This window comes from Amyelois transitella, chromosome 12 (genome assembly GCF_032362555.1).
Source record: "Amyelois transitella isolate CPQ chromosome 12, ilAmyTran1.1, whole genome shotgun sequence".
NCBI lineage: Eukaryota > Metazoa > Arthropoda > Insecta > Lepidoptera > Pyralidae > Amyelois > Amyelois transitella.
The window spans coordinates 9,508,721-9,522,818 of NC_083515.1; the positions used below are offsets into that span (position 1 = coordinate 9,508,721).

The 14,098-nt window shown below is 36.5% G+C and overlaps 3 protein-coding genes across 4 annotated transcripts; 2 read left to right on the forward strand and 1 right to left on the reverse strand.

The window, feature by feature from the left end:
• The first annotated feature begins 548 nt into the window (after nt 1-548).
• On the forward strand, nt 549-1,574 carry LOC106142650 (uncharacterized). Its single transcript, XM_060946942.1, has 2 exons — nt 549-707; nt 1,121-1,574. Exons 1-2 carry the CDS (start codon nt 676-678, stop codon nt 1,515-1,517), a joined length of 429 nt encoding a protein of 142 aa, XP_060802925.1. The 5' UTR covers nt 549-675; the 3' UTR covers nt 1,518-1,574.
• Nucleotides 1,575-2,380: 806 nt separating this feature from the next.
• LOC106142584 (histone H3.3A) lies at nt 2,381-3,669 on the reverse strand. Its single transcript, XM_013344396.2, has 3 exons — nt 3,531-3,669; nt 3,081-3,368; nt 2,381-2,933 (listed from the first exon to the last, which is right to left on the reverse strand). The coding sequence occupies exons 2-3, from the start codon at nt 3,360-3,362 to the stop codon at nt 2,805-2,807; spliced, it is 411 nt and encodes a 136-aa protein (XP_013199850.1). The 5' UTR covers nt 3,363-3,368; nt 3,531-3,669; the 3' UTR covers nt 2,381-2,804.
• A 538-nt stretch (nt 3,670-4,207) lies between these two features.
• Nucleotides 4,208-13,278, forward strand: LOC106142589 (putative E3 ubiquitin-protein ligase UNKL). Of its 2 annotated transcripts, XM_013344403.2 has the most exons (6): nt 4,208-4,551; nt 4,655-4,864; nt 7,423-7,706; nt 8,383-8,483; nt 8,662-8,899; nt 9,008-13,278. In XM_013344403.2, exons 1-6 carry the CDS (start codon nt 4,493-4,495, stop codon nt 10,150-10,152), a joined length of 2,037 nt encoding a protein of 678 aa, XP_013199857.1. In that variant the 5' UTR covers nt 4,208-4,492; the 3' UTR covers nt 10,153-13,278. The 2 variants fall into 2 exon arrangements, with proteins under 2 accessions (XP_013199857.1, XP_060802799.1); XM_060946816.1 differs by lacking the exons at nt 4,208-4,551; nt 4,655-4,864 and adding an exon at nt 5,424-5,569.
• Nucleotides 13,279-14,098: the final 820 nt, after the last annotated feature.

Here is a 14,098-nt window from a genome sequence, read left to right on the forward strand (position 1 = left end):
TACGACATCCGTGGGAAAGCCCACGGATGTCGTAAAAGGCGACTACGGGATTGGGATTGGGACCCTTCTGAAACGCCCTTTCATTTCCTTCTAACAAAACGGGAGGACCATCGACACTATTCACCAACTTTATTCATACCTAACTCTTTCTCTTTCTTTTCGGTTAGAGAGTTATGCATTATGAAAGTTCGTGAATAGCTCTATAGGTCATATAATGTCAGATCGCGAAAAACCTTGTCATAGAATTAATTTCATTGATATTTGTTTATTTATAGGATAAGAAATGCTCTGAGATATTCTCTAGAAATGACTTCGAATATGCATAAATGAAATAATTTACAGGTGACTACTATAAGTATGTACCTACTCTTTTTTAGTATAATATCTTTTACCAGAACTATGAGTTTATGATATCAAAGCCAGTCCTACTGCTACAGAGTATTTGTGAAATATAAAATCTTGTTTAAAGAGTAAAAATTACAGAATAATTAAAAATGAATTTATTACAGATATTAAGTTGTCCACGCGTTATATCATAGCCATATATTTTCTATGTTGTCTGTCAGTCAATGTCATTGTCGCGATTTCAGTTCTATTTCAATGAAATAAATAGATTTAACCTCACACTGAAATGAAATGAAATTTTATTTTTGAAGGAAATTAATTAATAAAATTATGAATATGTCTAAAAATTTAACTATTTTAAGGTAAATGTTTTTCATACATTGTTTTATAAACATTTCAATCTTTTTTAGGTAGAATTTGAAGATTCCATATCCCTAAGAACCTTATCCAATAGTTTGTTTTTTTTAACTTTTGATTAAGTAATTTATTAAAGAAGAAGCTAATTCTATCCTCATATAACTTGAATATTTATTTATGTTATTAGCCATCATCAACCAAAAGAAATTTATGTAAACTGTATTTTAAAAGACGGTAATACCACTGGGTTTAGGCAGGTAGGTACTTCTGTTGTTTGTTCTTCACATAATTTGTACTTACCAACAATATGACCTCATTTGTTAGGGAAAATATTGCAGTTGTATTTCACAATTATTAATTACGTCATGTGGCATAAGAGTTGAGTCACTATTATTCTATTATTTGAATCTATTTTCAGGACATCACGTCTCTTCAATAGACCATTCAGAAAATTCAGCAGTAAAGTAGAAATTGATGAAAATGCACCAGTTAAATTCTCGACAAGTCCTGCTGCTAAGAAAACAGTAATGCCCGTGATGAGAAAGACAAGTAATATGCCTTGGTATCAACCTTATAGCGTGGTAGGCAGTATAGCTGTATTTCTTTTATACTTCTGTGTACTCCGAGAAGAGAGTGATTTAGATTTGGAATTCAATAAAACATTGTATGACAGAATCAAAGGCTTGGAAAAAGAACAGCTATTACAATCGTATAAATTTAACAAAGAACATGGAAAAGATACAGCAGATATAGAGAAGCGGTTGAAGGAAATTGAAATTGAAGAAGCAAAGGCAGCAGCTGATGTAGTAGGTTAAGTAGTGCTAGCACATAGTATTTGTAGATTTGTTAATAAATTATTGATCATTTGTTAAGTACTTTTTCTTTTTTACTCGAAGATCACAGAGATTAGAAAATTTCTGTATTGCTCCCTCAAGATTTATACCATTTGGGCTATTTATTAACATGGAATTTATGAAAAGCTAGAGAATAAAGGAATCTTTACAGTTAATATTAGAAATAAAAGACAAATAGTCCCGCAGTAATACATACATATGTATATCACATCTTCATCCTTTACATAGTACAGTCAACAGGCTAGACTGGCCATATGGCTTAATGGAATATGCATCTATTTCCTTGGTCGCCTTTTACGCAGGGGTTTTTGATACACTTGGATGTATATTGTAATATTATTTGTATTTTGTACCAAACATTCTCTTTTTGTTTGTTTATTATTAATTTAGGCAAGAAATAGATTCAAAATATTACATGTAAAAACTTCTCAAATAAGATGCATGGGAGAGTATGGAGGGAAAGGTTGGAGTGGGAAGACCTAGACGAACACATCTTGATTAAATTGAGGACGTCCTGGTAAAGGGACAGGTCAAAAGTACCCGAAACCGCCTACCTTGCACAAAGAGAGTTATGAATGTGGATGAAGCGAAGGAAGTATGCAGAGATTGTGGCAAGTGGAAAGAGGTAGTCTCTGCCTACCCCTCCGGGAAAGCGTGATTGTATGTATGTAAGATGCATGGGATGGAGTTATTTGGGAAGTTTATGTCTAAAAACGTGTTTGTGTGTCTTAACTCTTTATGTGCTTTGGCCGCCTTCATATTACCAGGAAAAGATGAAAGGTTAATTTTCAATTATAAGCCATTTTTGGGGAAAATGAAAGAAGTTATAGGTACTCTAGATTATATTTATTTAACACCAATTATCATTACACATATTTTAAGAGTGCATAAAATACTCCAAGCACAGAATTCTCACACATGTGGCCAATATTGCCTATTACGCTACCTAGAAATACTTCATACCACAAGTCACTAAAGTACAACTATGTCCTTACATGGGACACTGCACTGTTTTGTAAAGTTGAACCCAAATGAAGATACTTAAGTCAAAAACATAAACTACAGCATCCTATGCAAATGCATAGCATCTTACCAAAGAACATATTTATAAAAAAATCAGTTCTGCTGCCTCCTTACAATAACGATTACCAAGTTAATAAGAATTAAACGAGACATTATAAAAAGTGTTATGGAATTAACTTCTATTTGAATTACAAATAATTTATCATAAAGTACACTAAACATAACTTAAGCACGCTCTCCACGAATTCGCCGAGCCAGCTGAATGTCTTTAGGCATGATGGTGACACGCTTAGCATGGATGGCGCACAAATTTGTGTCTTCAAAGAGACCTACAAGGTAGGCCTCACTGGCTTCCTGCAAGACGAACATAAATAAGAGCTTAATTTTTGATGAGATATAGGTACAATACATTTTTATCCTTTCTAATCAATTATGTTAGTAGTTATTTTTTTATAAATCAAAGTAAAAATACGTTACACACGTGTTTTCAAAATTACCCACCTGCAAAGCTCCAATGGCAGCAGACTGGAAGCGAAGATCGGTTTTGAAGTCCTGAGCAATTTCTCTCACCAACCGTTGGAACGGCAGCTTACGGATGAGCAACTCTGTGGACTTTTGGTAACGACGAATTTCTCTAAGCGCCACAGTACCAGGGCGGTAACGATGGGGCTTCTTGACACCACCAGTACTTGGCGCTGATTTTCGCGCTGCCTTAGTGGCCAACTGTTTACGGGGAGCTTTACCTCCAGTTGATTTACGGGCCGTTTGCTTGGTACGTGCCATTGTTACCTACAAATAAGAAAGATAATGTATTTAGTACACCACAACACAATCATTATTGCAAAAGAAACCCCCGCCAATAATTTGTCCAAAGCCTTTATCTATGAACATTTGCAGTAATAAAAATTATATTAAAATGAAAGTTATATACTAATAAAGAAAATAACACACGTTTTAATGTATTTCTGATGAATTTACGAATTTAAAAACACGAAAGTGTGTACAAGTTCCACAACAACCACAATGATCATATGCTCAAGATGGCGTCGAAGAGAATGGCGGGCGATCAGTGACGCCACTATACTTAACGCTGATTGGTCTCAATTTTCAAGTTTATCTTTACACCATTGGTCGAAAATTCAAGATCTTCTATTGGTGTATCCGACTTTAAAACGATAGTTTATTGGACAATCGTAATAGTATTGCCACTTCAAATATTAATTCAATATTTTTTTTTCTTTACAAGGTTAGTTTGTATAGAAAGTAAATAGAATAGAATGTGATAACTGCTAAAATCTAAGCAAACTCAAACTCAAAATATTTATTGCGTTAATAACAACAACGTTTTTATCGTCTACTTGGTATGATATCAACAGAAAATTAAATGGAACTTGAAGCTAATTTTATTATTTTATAGTATTTTTTTTAGTTTTACGGTTTCATTGTTTATAATTGTTAGGATGAACCTCTAGCAGTGACATGAACATAACACTACTTTGATTGAAGTCGGGTAGTTAAAAGATGAAAGTGAACAATGCAATGAAAACAAAATAAAAAAATCGTCCTATTTTTTTGCTCCTTCTAGCATTTACGTAAATTTAACGTACAAGAAAGAGACAGACAGAAAACATCTACATGACAGGTCTGTCAATGGAAGCAATACCATTTTTTTGTGTTTTTCTATCCATCTTGAAACTTGACTTGATTGGGACGATTATTTTTAAGTTCAAGGCCATTTTAATCTAAAATGTGGTGCGCTTTTACAAGAAATTTATCTTCTTTCAGAATCTATTTACATTTTTTACCTTTCTAAAATATTTAGTGTCACGTGATCCGATCTTATATTGAATTTTAATTGGTCGTCGGTGAGCGTGCCCTGCGCGACGCAAGAGGCGCAATAATAGTTTTCCAAAATGCCGTCGGAATCTAAACCTTTGTTGGCAGCTCAAACAGAAAAACCAAATCATTACAAGTAATAATTTAGTCAGAAAGTTATATTTTGTGAAAGTGATTGCTGTGTTTGTGTTATTTCAAGTGGCGTTCATTATATCGAGTTTGTTATTCGTGTGTTACAGATATCTAAAGGAATTTCGTGTGGAGCAGTGTCCATCGTTCTTACAACACAAATGTACTCAACATAGGCCTTTCACATGTTTTCATTGGCATTTTAATAACCAGAGAAGACGGAGGCCTGTTAGAAAAAGAGATGGATCATTCAATTATAGTGCTGATAACTACTGTACCAAATATAATGAAACTTCGGGTATCTGCGAGGATGGTGACGAGTAAGTATTTTAGCATGTTATGAACTGACCAACGCTATGTTGTTGTATAAATCAAGATGCTTGTTCCCTTGATAATTGCCAATCATTAGCATAGTCTTGTTTACATGTCCATCTTTAGGATTCAGTATTTGCTTTCTACTTAAGTTTCTGCTTGAAGAAATATTTTGTTTACTAGCAAAGAGAGTATAATCCGACCAATTTGGGTGTGTATGGTGACAGGAAGCTTGTTTTGTTTGGGTGATGTTCACCCAACTAGACATCCTAATGCTTTTGTAGCCCATTGTTCTTTTGTGTACCTACAGTGTCAGTCAATTATGTTGATTTTCATCAATTAATTACTACTCTGACTTCTATTATTTATTCAGTTGGATACAATTTGTTTGGCTTATTCTTTGTGTACATTTAGTTAAGACATTTGTAAAATTCTAATAGGTACTTAGTTAAAGAGAAAATGAAGTTCTTTCTTTTCATGTAATGTTTACAGGCAGCATTTAAAAAAAATAAAATCTTTGATATTTTTATTTGTTTATTCAAATTTTTGTCAATATTGTTGATCTCAATGACAAAGAAAGCTTTCCAATTTTTTTATTCCATTAAAACTAAGTAAATAATAAGTATCTATGTACAAGGAAGTGGATATACATATGGACTTTAATGTTTTTATTAGTATAGAAATAAATAATAAATATTATTAAATAGTGTTTGGTAAGTAACATCCAACTAAACTTCCATACATACATACATAAAATCACACATCTCACCCGGAGGGGGTAGGCAGAGACTTTTTCCCCCTTCTCAAAATCCCTGCATACTTTTTTGCTTTATCAACATTTATATGTCTCTTAACTGCTCATTGACTGTAGTCTCTTGACCTGACCAACAAAACTTTGATATAATAAATTCACTTTGCACATTGTTTTGCTTGAAACATAAACAGATTGTCTGATAAATAAAGCCAGTTTCAAAACAATTTGGTCTCTAAAAATAAAGTTGTTTAACTTGGAGTTTGAATGAACTGATAAAGTAATAACAAATTGATAGCAAGTTTTGTGAGTAATTAATCTAATTTCTTACATAACTATAAAGCAACACTTTATAATTATCCGTATTTACAATTTTAGTAATAATACCTCATTCATTGATCAATACTAATAATTTATAGAAATGTGAATAGAATAGATTTATTTTCAAAATTGGATACAAGGTATCACTTATTGACGTCACATAACTTAAATCTAATTACAACTACTACTGCTTCCAAAGCGCATGTGTAGAAGAAGCGGCGGAACAAACTACACTGCAGCATTTTCATCGGACATCAATTTACAAATATAGATCTCTTAAATCTAAATCATGGACAAATGCACATTGTCTACATTTAAAAACATGAATGAATGTAGAATGTCTGTATGTCTGTTTTTTACACTTTCACTGGTGAACAGGAACATAATCCATTCCAAGAAGTTACAATGAGAGTAAGTTCTCACATTCTCATTAGGTTCATGTTTCTGTACATTTAAAAGTAGTGGATTGTACATTAAACATACCTTTTTATCTCTCTGTTTGCCCTTTATGATGGTCATAATTGTTACTAAATATCCTTATTAACTTCCCACTTTGTTTATAAATAGTGTACTAATTATCACTATAATGTAATAATAATAAATACATATATACCTAGATTGTTGTGTTTGTGTTTTCTGAGAAATAAGTCTCATGAGAAATCTTACAAAACTTAGATTTAAATTAGAATCAAATTAGATTTATTAGAACAAATTGATTAGAATCAAATTTAAACATATATACATATTGACAAGGGTGTTGACCTAATTTTAATTCCACAATATATATTTAATACATTTGCTGGAAGTTGTAGTGCCAAGTTCATAGTTATTCATTTCATGACACATAGTATATTGTGTATGACTCATAATTAATGGATAAAATTTTATTACACAGTGTGTAATAATAAGGTATTCCTTATTTTTGTGGAAATAGAGTCAAGTAAATTCAGTGTCCTTCAAAACAAACAATAATTTTTTCATTGCAAAGAAATTGCAACGTTTAAGCATGATAATGACACAACAATTATACAATCTTAACATGTTTCCAAGTTGAATTAACAATAGGTCTTATGATTGGTACTGTGTTGTTGTTAATTTAAAATTAAACCAATTCCAAAACACATTTTATTTCTATGTAAAAATATCTTTGATATTTCATGGGTGACGAGAGCAGGCATAAACAAAAAATAAAATTTATTGCCATATCTGATTACATCCGCAAAGTTGTAATGAACTGGTAACGCATTTATAATTAGGAATTGAGTTGCACAGTCTTATAGTTTAATGTAAGAAAATGAGCATCAATCTGTAACTTGGGCAGATGGATGAATGTATGGAATTTAATTGATCAGCTTCCCAACTGTTGACATACTATCACCACACATCACAAGACTTGTATGTGTGTATGTACGGACGTATGTGTACCAAGATGTGAGAGTACTAGTAATAAGATAGATAACTAGCAAGTACTAGTAAAATTCAAACATTTTCCAGCTGCCCGTACTTACATCGAACGGCCGGTGACACGGAGCGTCGATATCACCTGCGCTACTACAAGACATGCATGTGCGTCCACGATACGGACGCCCGCGGGCTCTGCACCAAGAACGGGGCGCACTGTGCGTTCGCGCACGGAGCGCCGGACTTGCGGCCGCCCGTGCTGGACGTGCGCGAGTTACAAGCGCTGGAGAACCCGGACGGCGCGGACGGGGACTCCGCTGCCCCGAACGCGCTGGATAAGGAGAGGAATTTGATGAATGAGGACCCTAAGTGGCAAGGTATTTGGCAGTTGTCTTCTTTTGTTAATTCTTGTTTGGTGTATCAATTTTATGGAGTTGTGTTTTGTCAGAGAAAATTTATTATGTAACTGGGCTTTTCCCAGAGTGGTGGGCAGTTAACTAGGAGGATGAAGTGAGAACATTATTTTACTTATGGTTATCCAAAAAACTTTAACATTTGTTTGTTTATTTTTTGATTGAGATTGAATTGGATTTAATCTTTTTGCCTTAGCCATTTCGATGAATCTTTATACGCATGAACAGTTGCAACTATTTTTAACTGACTTCATATAGTTAAAGATGTAGATAGATAGATAGATAGATAATTCATTTATTTGATTTGCTACACACAATTTACAATGAACATACGGAATACAAATTAATTAGGGTGTGAGTTGCAGCAATACAAAAAGGTCACAACTCAACGAATTTATTGCTATAGAGCAATACGCTGATTTTCAGTTATGACCTAGGTGCTAGTGCAGGTCAATCTGCGTACGTAATAAAAAATAAACAAAGACTCGTGTCGTGATCGTGACTTAAAAGTTTCATTTGTATAAGTGTGATAAATGTAGCGGCTTAATAACCAAAAGAGTATCCAAAATATTTGAAAATTCAACACATGTATGTATGATGATGTAGATTAAATATATCTATTTTTCTTTTCGTTTTTCAGATACAACCTATGTATTATCATCATATAAGACGGAGCCGTGTAAACGACCACCTAGGTTATGTAGACAAGGGTATGCCTGCCCGCAATATCACAATAGTAAAGTAAGTTAAAACAGTAGTTAATTCCAACTTCATACAATAAGCTTTGATTTAATACCTACATATGTTGTTTGTCAAAATTTCATTTAATTTTGCCATGCTTTGTTTTATATGTACATAAATGCGATCGAAAAAAAAATATATCCAGTTAACTATAAATCTATTTCTTCCTTCTTTATAGGATAAACGTAGGTCACCAAGAAAATATAAATATCGTAGTACGCCCTGCCCTAATGTGAAGCACGGCGAGGAGTGGGGGGAGCCTAGTAATTGCGAAGCGGGGGACGCGTGTGGGTACTGTCACACCCGCACCGAGCAGCAGTTCCACCCGGAGATATACAAGTCTACCAAATGTAATGACGTTCAACAGGCCGGGTACTGCCCTAGAGGGCTATTCTGCGCATTTGCACATGTAGAACGTGAGTATAATGTTCAGATGAAATTGAACCTTAGACAATATGGGAAAGATGTTTTGTTAACAAGGTTAAGTTCATCATTGTACTAATGGAATTACTTTTGTTTTTCAGCTGAAGATTTGTCAGCGGCACGCGAACTCGCCGCACCTTTAGAATGCGGAACAAATTTAGCGGAATTATTATCATCGGCCCTCCCCCCCGACAAGAAGAGTAACGATAACAGCGTCAGTATGCTCGGCAACGCGCTCAACCTCGACCGCGTGCGCCCGCTCTCGCCCAACCTGCTGCAGACCAATGGCAGCGGCGAGGGCTCCGAGTGCGCCTCCACCTCCAGCGGGGGCTCCAGCGGCGGCCGCGCCCCGGGCTCGCAGCCGCGCGCGCTGCTGCCGCTCGCCGCCTTCGGGGAATCGGAGGAGCGGAAAGTTCAACAGCCGCAACAGTCCGTCTGGTCGCAACGCACGTCCACCTTCGACGCGACCGTGCTGCAGGAGGTCGTCGGGAACGCCCTGGAAGACCTGCACCTAGAGGACCCCTTGAATCTCGTGGCGTCGCTCGACCGCGACCTGTCGGACGGCGAGGGGCTGCTCGGCGGCTCCGCGCCCGTGAAGATCCCGCAGGCGCGGCCCGCCATGCGCGGCTTCAGCCCCCCGCGCGGCGGCTCCCCGCTGGCGCCGTTCCTGCGGTACGCGCAGAACGACTCGGAGCGGCTGTTCGGGTCGCAGATGAAGGCGGGCAGCTTCGGCGCCGCGCCCGCCGGGCCCTTCGAGGGCTTCGGCGCCGCGTCGCCCTCCAACCCCGAGCTGTCGCGCCTGCGCGAGGAGCTGGTGCTGACGCGCGCCGCGGCCGCGCGCTGGGACGAGCGCATCGCGCAGGCGCGCTCGGCGTGCTCGGCGTGGCAGCGCGAGTCGGACGAGGCGCAGCGCAAGGCGGCGCTGGCGGAGCGGCAGCGGGACGACGCGCTGGCGCACGCGGCGGCGCTGCGGCGCGAGCTGGACGCGGCGCGCGCGGCCGGCCGCCGCGAGCTGCGCGGGCTGCCGCTCACGGCGCTCAAGTCGCTGCAGGCGCAGACGCGCGCCGACCTGGAGGAGATCGAGAAGGTGCTGTACCTGGAGACGGCCACCAAGTGCATGGTGTGCGAGGAGCGGCCGCGCAGCGTCACGCTGGCGCCCTGCAACCACTACGTGCTGTGCGAGGGCTGCTCGGCCACCACGGACGAGTGCCCGTACTGCCAGACGCCGGTGCAGCACCACCAGTAGGGGCCGGCGGGAGTTGGTGTTGTCGCGTGTCGTGCTTCGTGATGTGATTAGTCTCGGGTTGTCGTGTCGTGTGCCGCGCGGGCGGGCGACTTGTCGCGTCGCATCGTGTCGCCGAGCGCCGCGACAGGTCGCGCGCTCGCCGCGTTCGTGTGGTAGTTGCTCTCTACTGAAGTAGTCTGTTGAAAGTCACGCTGTGTTTCGGGCTATCGATCCAAAACAAATTACATATGTTTCCTTGATATTTTTATATAGGGGTAAAATGGGGTCTAACGGGGTATATAACTCGATAATAATTATAGGATATTTAATTTTAGTAAAAGAGCAAGACTTATTCTGGTAAAATTATTGGATGACATTAAAAAGCATGATATAGGATTTTTCGAATTAACTGCCACTGTCATTCATAGTCTAAGATAGAAATTAGTCACAGATTTCCAATGTTAACAAATTGAACGAGAACTTTTGCAAATTTTATTACGGATGTATAATCACAATGCCTCTATCCTAACGAACTAATGACTTCATACTATTAGACTCTTATCATAGAAACTTTTGTATACAATCGCTATATTAACTTGAAAAATGAATGACTTTCGTCACTATAGCTTCTAGTGTTCAATATGATCTAATTTAGAAATCCTAACACCAACGCAGCAATATTGTTTGTGGACACAAAATATACTTTATAAATATACACATTATATCTATCGGATATTTTCATATTAAATCGAAATATATTTAGTGCATGGTTACACACTGTAGAAGTTTATAATATATAAGAATACTATGCTTTTGATGTTAATTGGTTTGTTTGGATTAGTATGTGCTATATTTGGCGCCATTTATCGTGTGAATTTTGCAATGTGACTCAGATTTCACAGAAACGTGTTCATAAACGTGTGATGATGACAGCAATATACAAAAGACAAGGAGAGAAAACATGGTCAATGAACACGATTGGCGCGTTAAATGGCTGTCGCTATAGTGAATTGTTGCTTTCTTAATATATGGTTGAACTATAGCTATTTATACCAGTATGAAGTCTTTAACGTGTGTCATGCTTTCAACAATCGTTGCTATATCGACTTTGATGTTATCATCACGTTTATTTAAGCGATTATGAAAGCATGGCGACGAGTATCAATTTATATAATGTAGTGTACTAGTTTTGTGTGGATATTCACGCTGCAAGATCAGTTTATAGGAGTATGATCACAACTGAATCAGATATTGTTGTTGTTACGTTTTTTACATTTTTTAATGAAGCTATGTATGTACTGTAATGTTAGGGACAAGTGACTGCATTCTTCCCTCAGTTGTTTTCTATGCACAATTTCTGTTTGTTCCGAGTCGGTTACACTGTAAGGACCAATATTAATATATCGAATATGGTAAGTATCGGAGAACGCTGGTGTTTTCTTACTCTTCACCCGTTTTGGGCAATTTCTATTCGCATTTTGAAGTCTTGTATTTTTCGAATTATTTTGTCTTGTCTATGGTCCGTAGTTCCCCAATCAACATCACGCCCAGAATGAACACGCGTGTGAGTGAGACTGCTTTAGTTCCAAATTTGAATTTTATTATTTTGCGTGGGAGTGATGTTTCAGAAAATGACCATACGACCTTGAGACCACATTATTTGAGCCCGTTTTGAAATACTCGAGGTTCTGTTTTTATTGATGCAAATGAAGGTACTGGTCGAGTTTTTAGAGCATTTTTAAGTTGACATTCCCGATTAGCGATGTTTTATTTTCTTTCTTTGGTGTGGGTATACGTTATACAAATTGCATTTAGTTTTAATTTAACAAATTGGTGAGATATTGCAAAGATGGAACGGGCAACACTGTTGGACATTTTGAATTGACGATTTTTCATGTATAAGATGGAATGATATGAAATTACTACGATAAGAATTTACGACTAGGAAGATAGAATAGGCTCGTAGGTGAGAGAAATGTGTGGGGTGAGTTTGAATTTTCAAGACAAAATAAAATTACATAAAATATGTATTCCTGCTACAAATTTATGTATTTTTTGATGAAAATAATTTCTCTTTTGTAGTCACAAATAAACATACTTAATACATATTAAAATATTTGTGAAAAGATAAAACAACTGAACAACTCGTTTGATTGAAGATTTTGAAAGAAGAGATTGAAGGAGAAGCATTGAAACTTCTTCTTTTTTTTAACTCCACACAAATTTCTCGACCCGGGGGTCAAACCTGGCTCCGACTTGTTTGTTTTAATACAAGTTTTGTATTCCCTTTACGAGTACCATCTTTTGGGTCAATATCTTTATTGACTATCATTTATTATCAATAAAGCTATTTAGGCATTTGGAATTATGTAAGATGAACATTTATACTATACGAACGCATTTTATATAAATTTTATTTCAATTTTACTACGTATTTTTAAATATAATACCTATTTATATATTTTGAAAATCTTGAAAAGTTTTTTGTATCGGTATATAATTATATAAAATTAATAACAAATTTAACTAAGATATGATATAAATTAGTGGTAAGTAGTGTTTTCAAATTGTAATGGACATAATTTTTAAGCGTGTAGTATCGTGAAGCAATATGACCACAGCCGCCTTTTACTCAATATACAGATTGGTATTATAGGGGCAGCCGTCCATTGCGCACATGTTTTAAATTGATAAATCATACATTATACATTGCAAAATACTAAGGTAAAAAATAAACCCGGAGATATGATTATTATGATAAAAAATGCTCTAGAATTACATTTTCATGAAAATAATTCAAATATCATCATAACGCTTTTAATGGCAGAATTATTAGTGAAAATATAACTGAAAAAATTGTACTGTAAAATTAAAATACGTGTGCAGTGGACGACTGCCTATATCGTATGTCTACACGGCACATTTTGTGTTGGTAGGTTTGCACTACTTGAAATGTAATGGATTAACGAAAGTTTATACTTGTGCATAACAGTTAACAACAAGCGTAATTTATGATCTCGAAAGCCAAGAAAGAAAGCTGCATAAGGAAATTAAAGCTATTTGCGTGTCGTTGTTTTCTGTATTGGTCTGAACCAACGTCAAATATGTAGTTGTAAGGCGTAGTGTTTAAATGCTTTCCTAAAATAATCTCAAAATTATATGTTTGTGAATTTTTATACTAATTATATGAAAGAACAAATATGAAGTATCCACAAAGTAAAATGCAGTATTTTTGTTGGTGGCTGTAGCATATCATTCAATGTGTTCAATTCGTTTGGTAAATAAATAATTATTTACCAACCGAAAATTGATTGATTGAGAATTTCGGTTGGTAAATAAATAATTATTTACCAACCGAAAATTGACCACCACAGGACCGCAATTATCCATCCCTAGTGCGCAGTACTTCTCTGTTCTTTCGTATAACGAGTATCACGTGTGCGATAAGTATTATATATTTGATTGTCACAATTCGGTATAATGTGTGTGTAGTCTCAAAGTATTTAATCGCTGGAGTCTCGAAACAAAATGTACTGTGTGGCCATTGCATAGTTATATAGCTTGCTAGTATTTCTAATTATTTAAAATTTAGATATGGTATTAGAGACATATTTATTTTTATATAGAGTCTTTATCACATGGAGATAGTAATTTTGTTGATAAATTTTATTGAAATATGCGACACGTATCGGTATATAGCAGTTAAATATTTTAGTTCTATTCGCGCGTTTTATATTTTTTAATCATATTTTTCCACGATCTAGAATGCAGATGATAATTTTTACAATTGGACTCCCACGTGTCACGCTCGAACAAGATATCTGTATTGAATGCAATCTGTTCCGTTAGTATTGACCCGACAGGCGCGATGTGGTTCTTGTTGTTATTATGATTTACATTTACTGTTTTAGGAATCATTGTACCCGTATGTTTGTGATCTGTTTTACAGTTTGCATTTTATGTTATT

Excerpts from the sequence above, each read along its gene's own strand:
- LOC106142650 (XM_060946942.1), top strand. The coding sequence starts at position 676 with ATGAATATGTCTAAAAATTTAACTATTTTAAG. Across the intron at positions 708-1,120 it reads AAAAATTTAACTATTTTAAG|GACATCACGTCTCTTCAATA; the intron begins GTAAATGTTTTT and ends ATCTATTTTCAG.
- LOC106142584 (XM_013344396.2), bottom strand. The coding sequence starts at position 3,362 with ATGGCACGTACCAAGCAAACGGCCCGTAAATCAACTGGAGGTAAAGCT. Across the intron at positions 2,934-3,080 it reads CTGCCATTGGAGCTTTGCAG|GAAGCCAGTGAGGCCTACCT; the intron begins GTGGGTAATTTT and ends TTCGTCTTGCAG.
- LOC106142589 (XM_013344403.2), top strand. The coding sequence starts at position 4,493 with ATGCCGTCGGAATCTAAACCTTTGTTGGCAGCTCAAACAGAAAAACCA. Across the intron at positions 4,865-7,422 it reads ATCTGCGAGGATGGTGACGA|CTGCCCGTACTTACATCGAA; the intron begins GTAAGTATTTTA and ends AACATTTTCCAG. Across the intron at positions 8,484-8,661 it reads CGCAATATCACAATAGTAAA|GATAAACGTAGGTCACCAAG; the intron begins GTAAGTTAAAAC and ends CCTTCTTTATAG.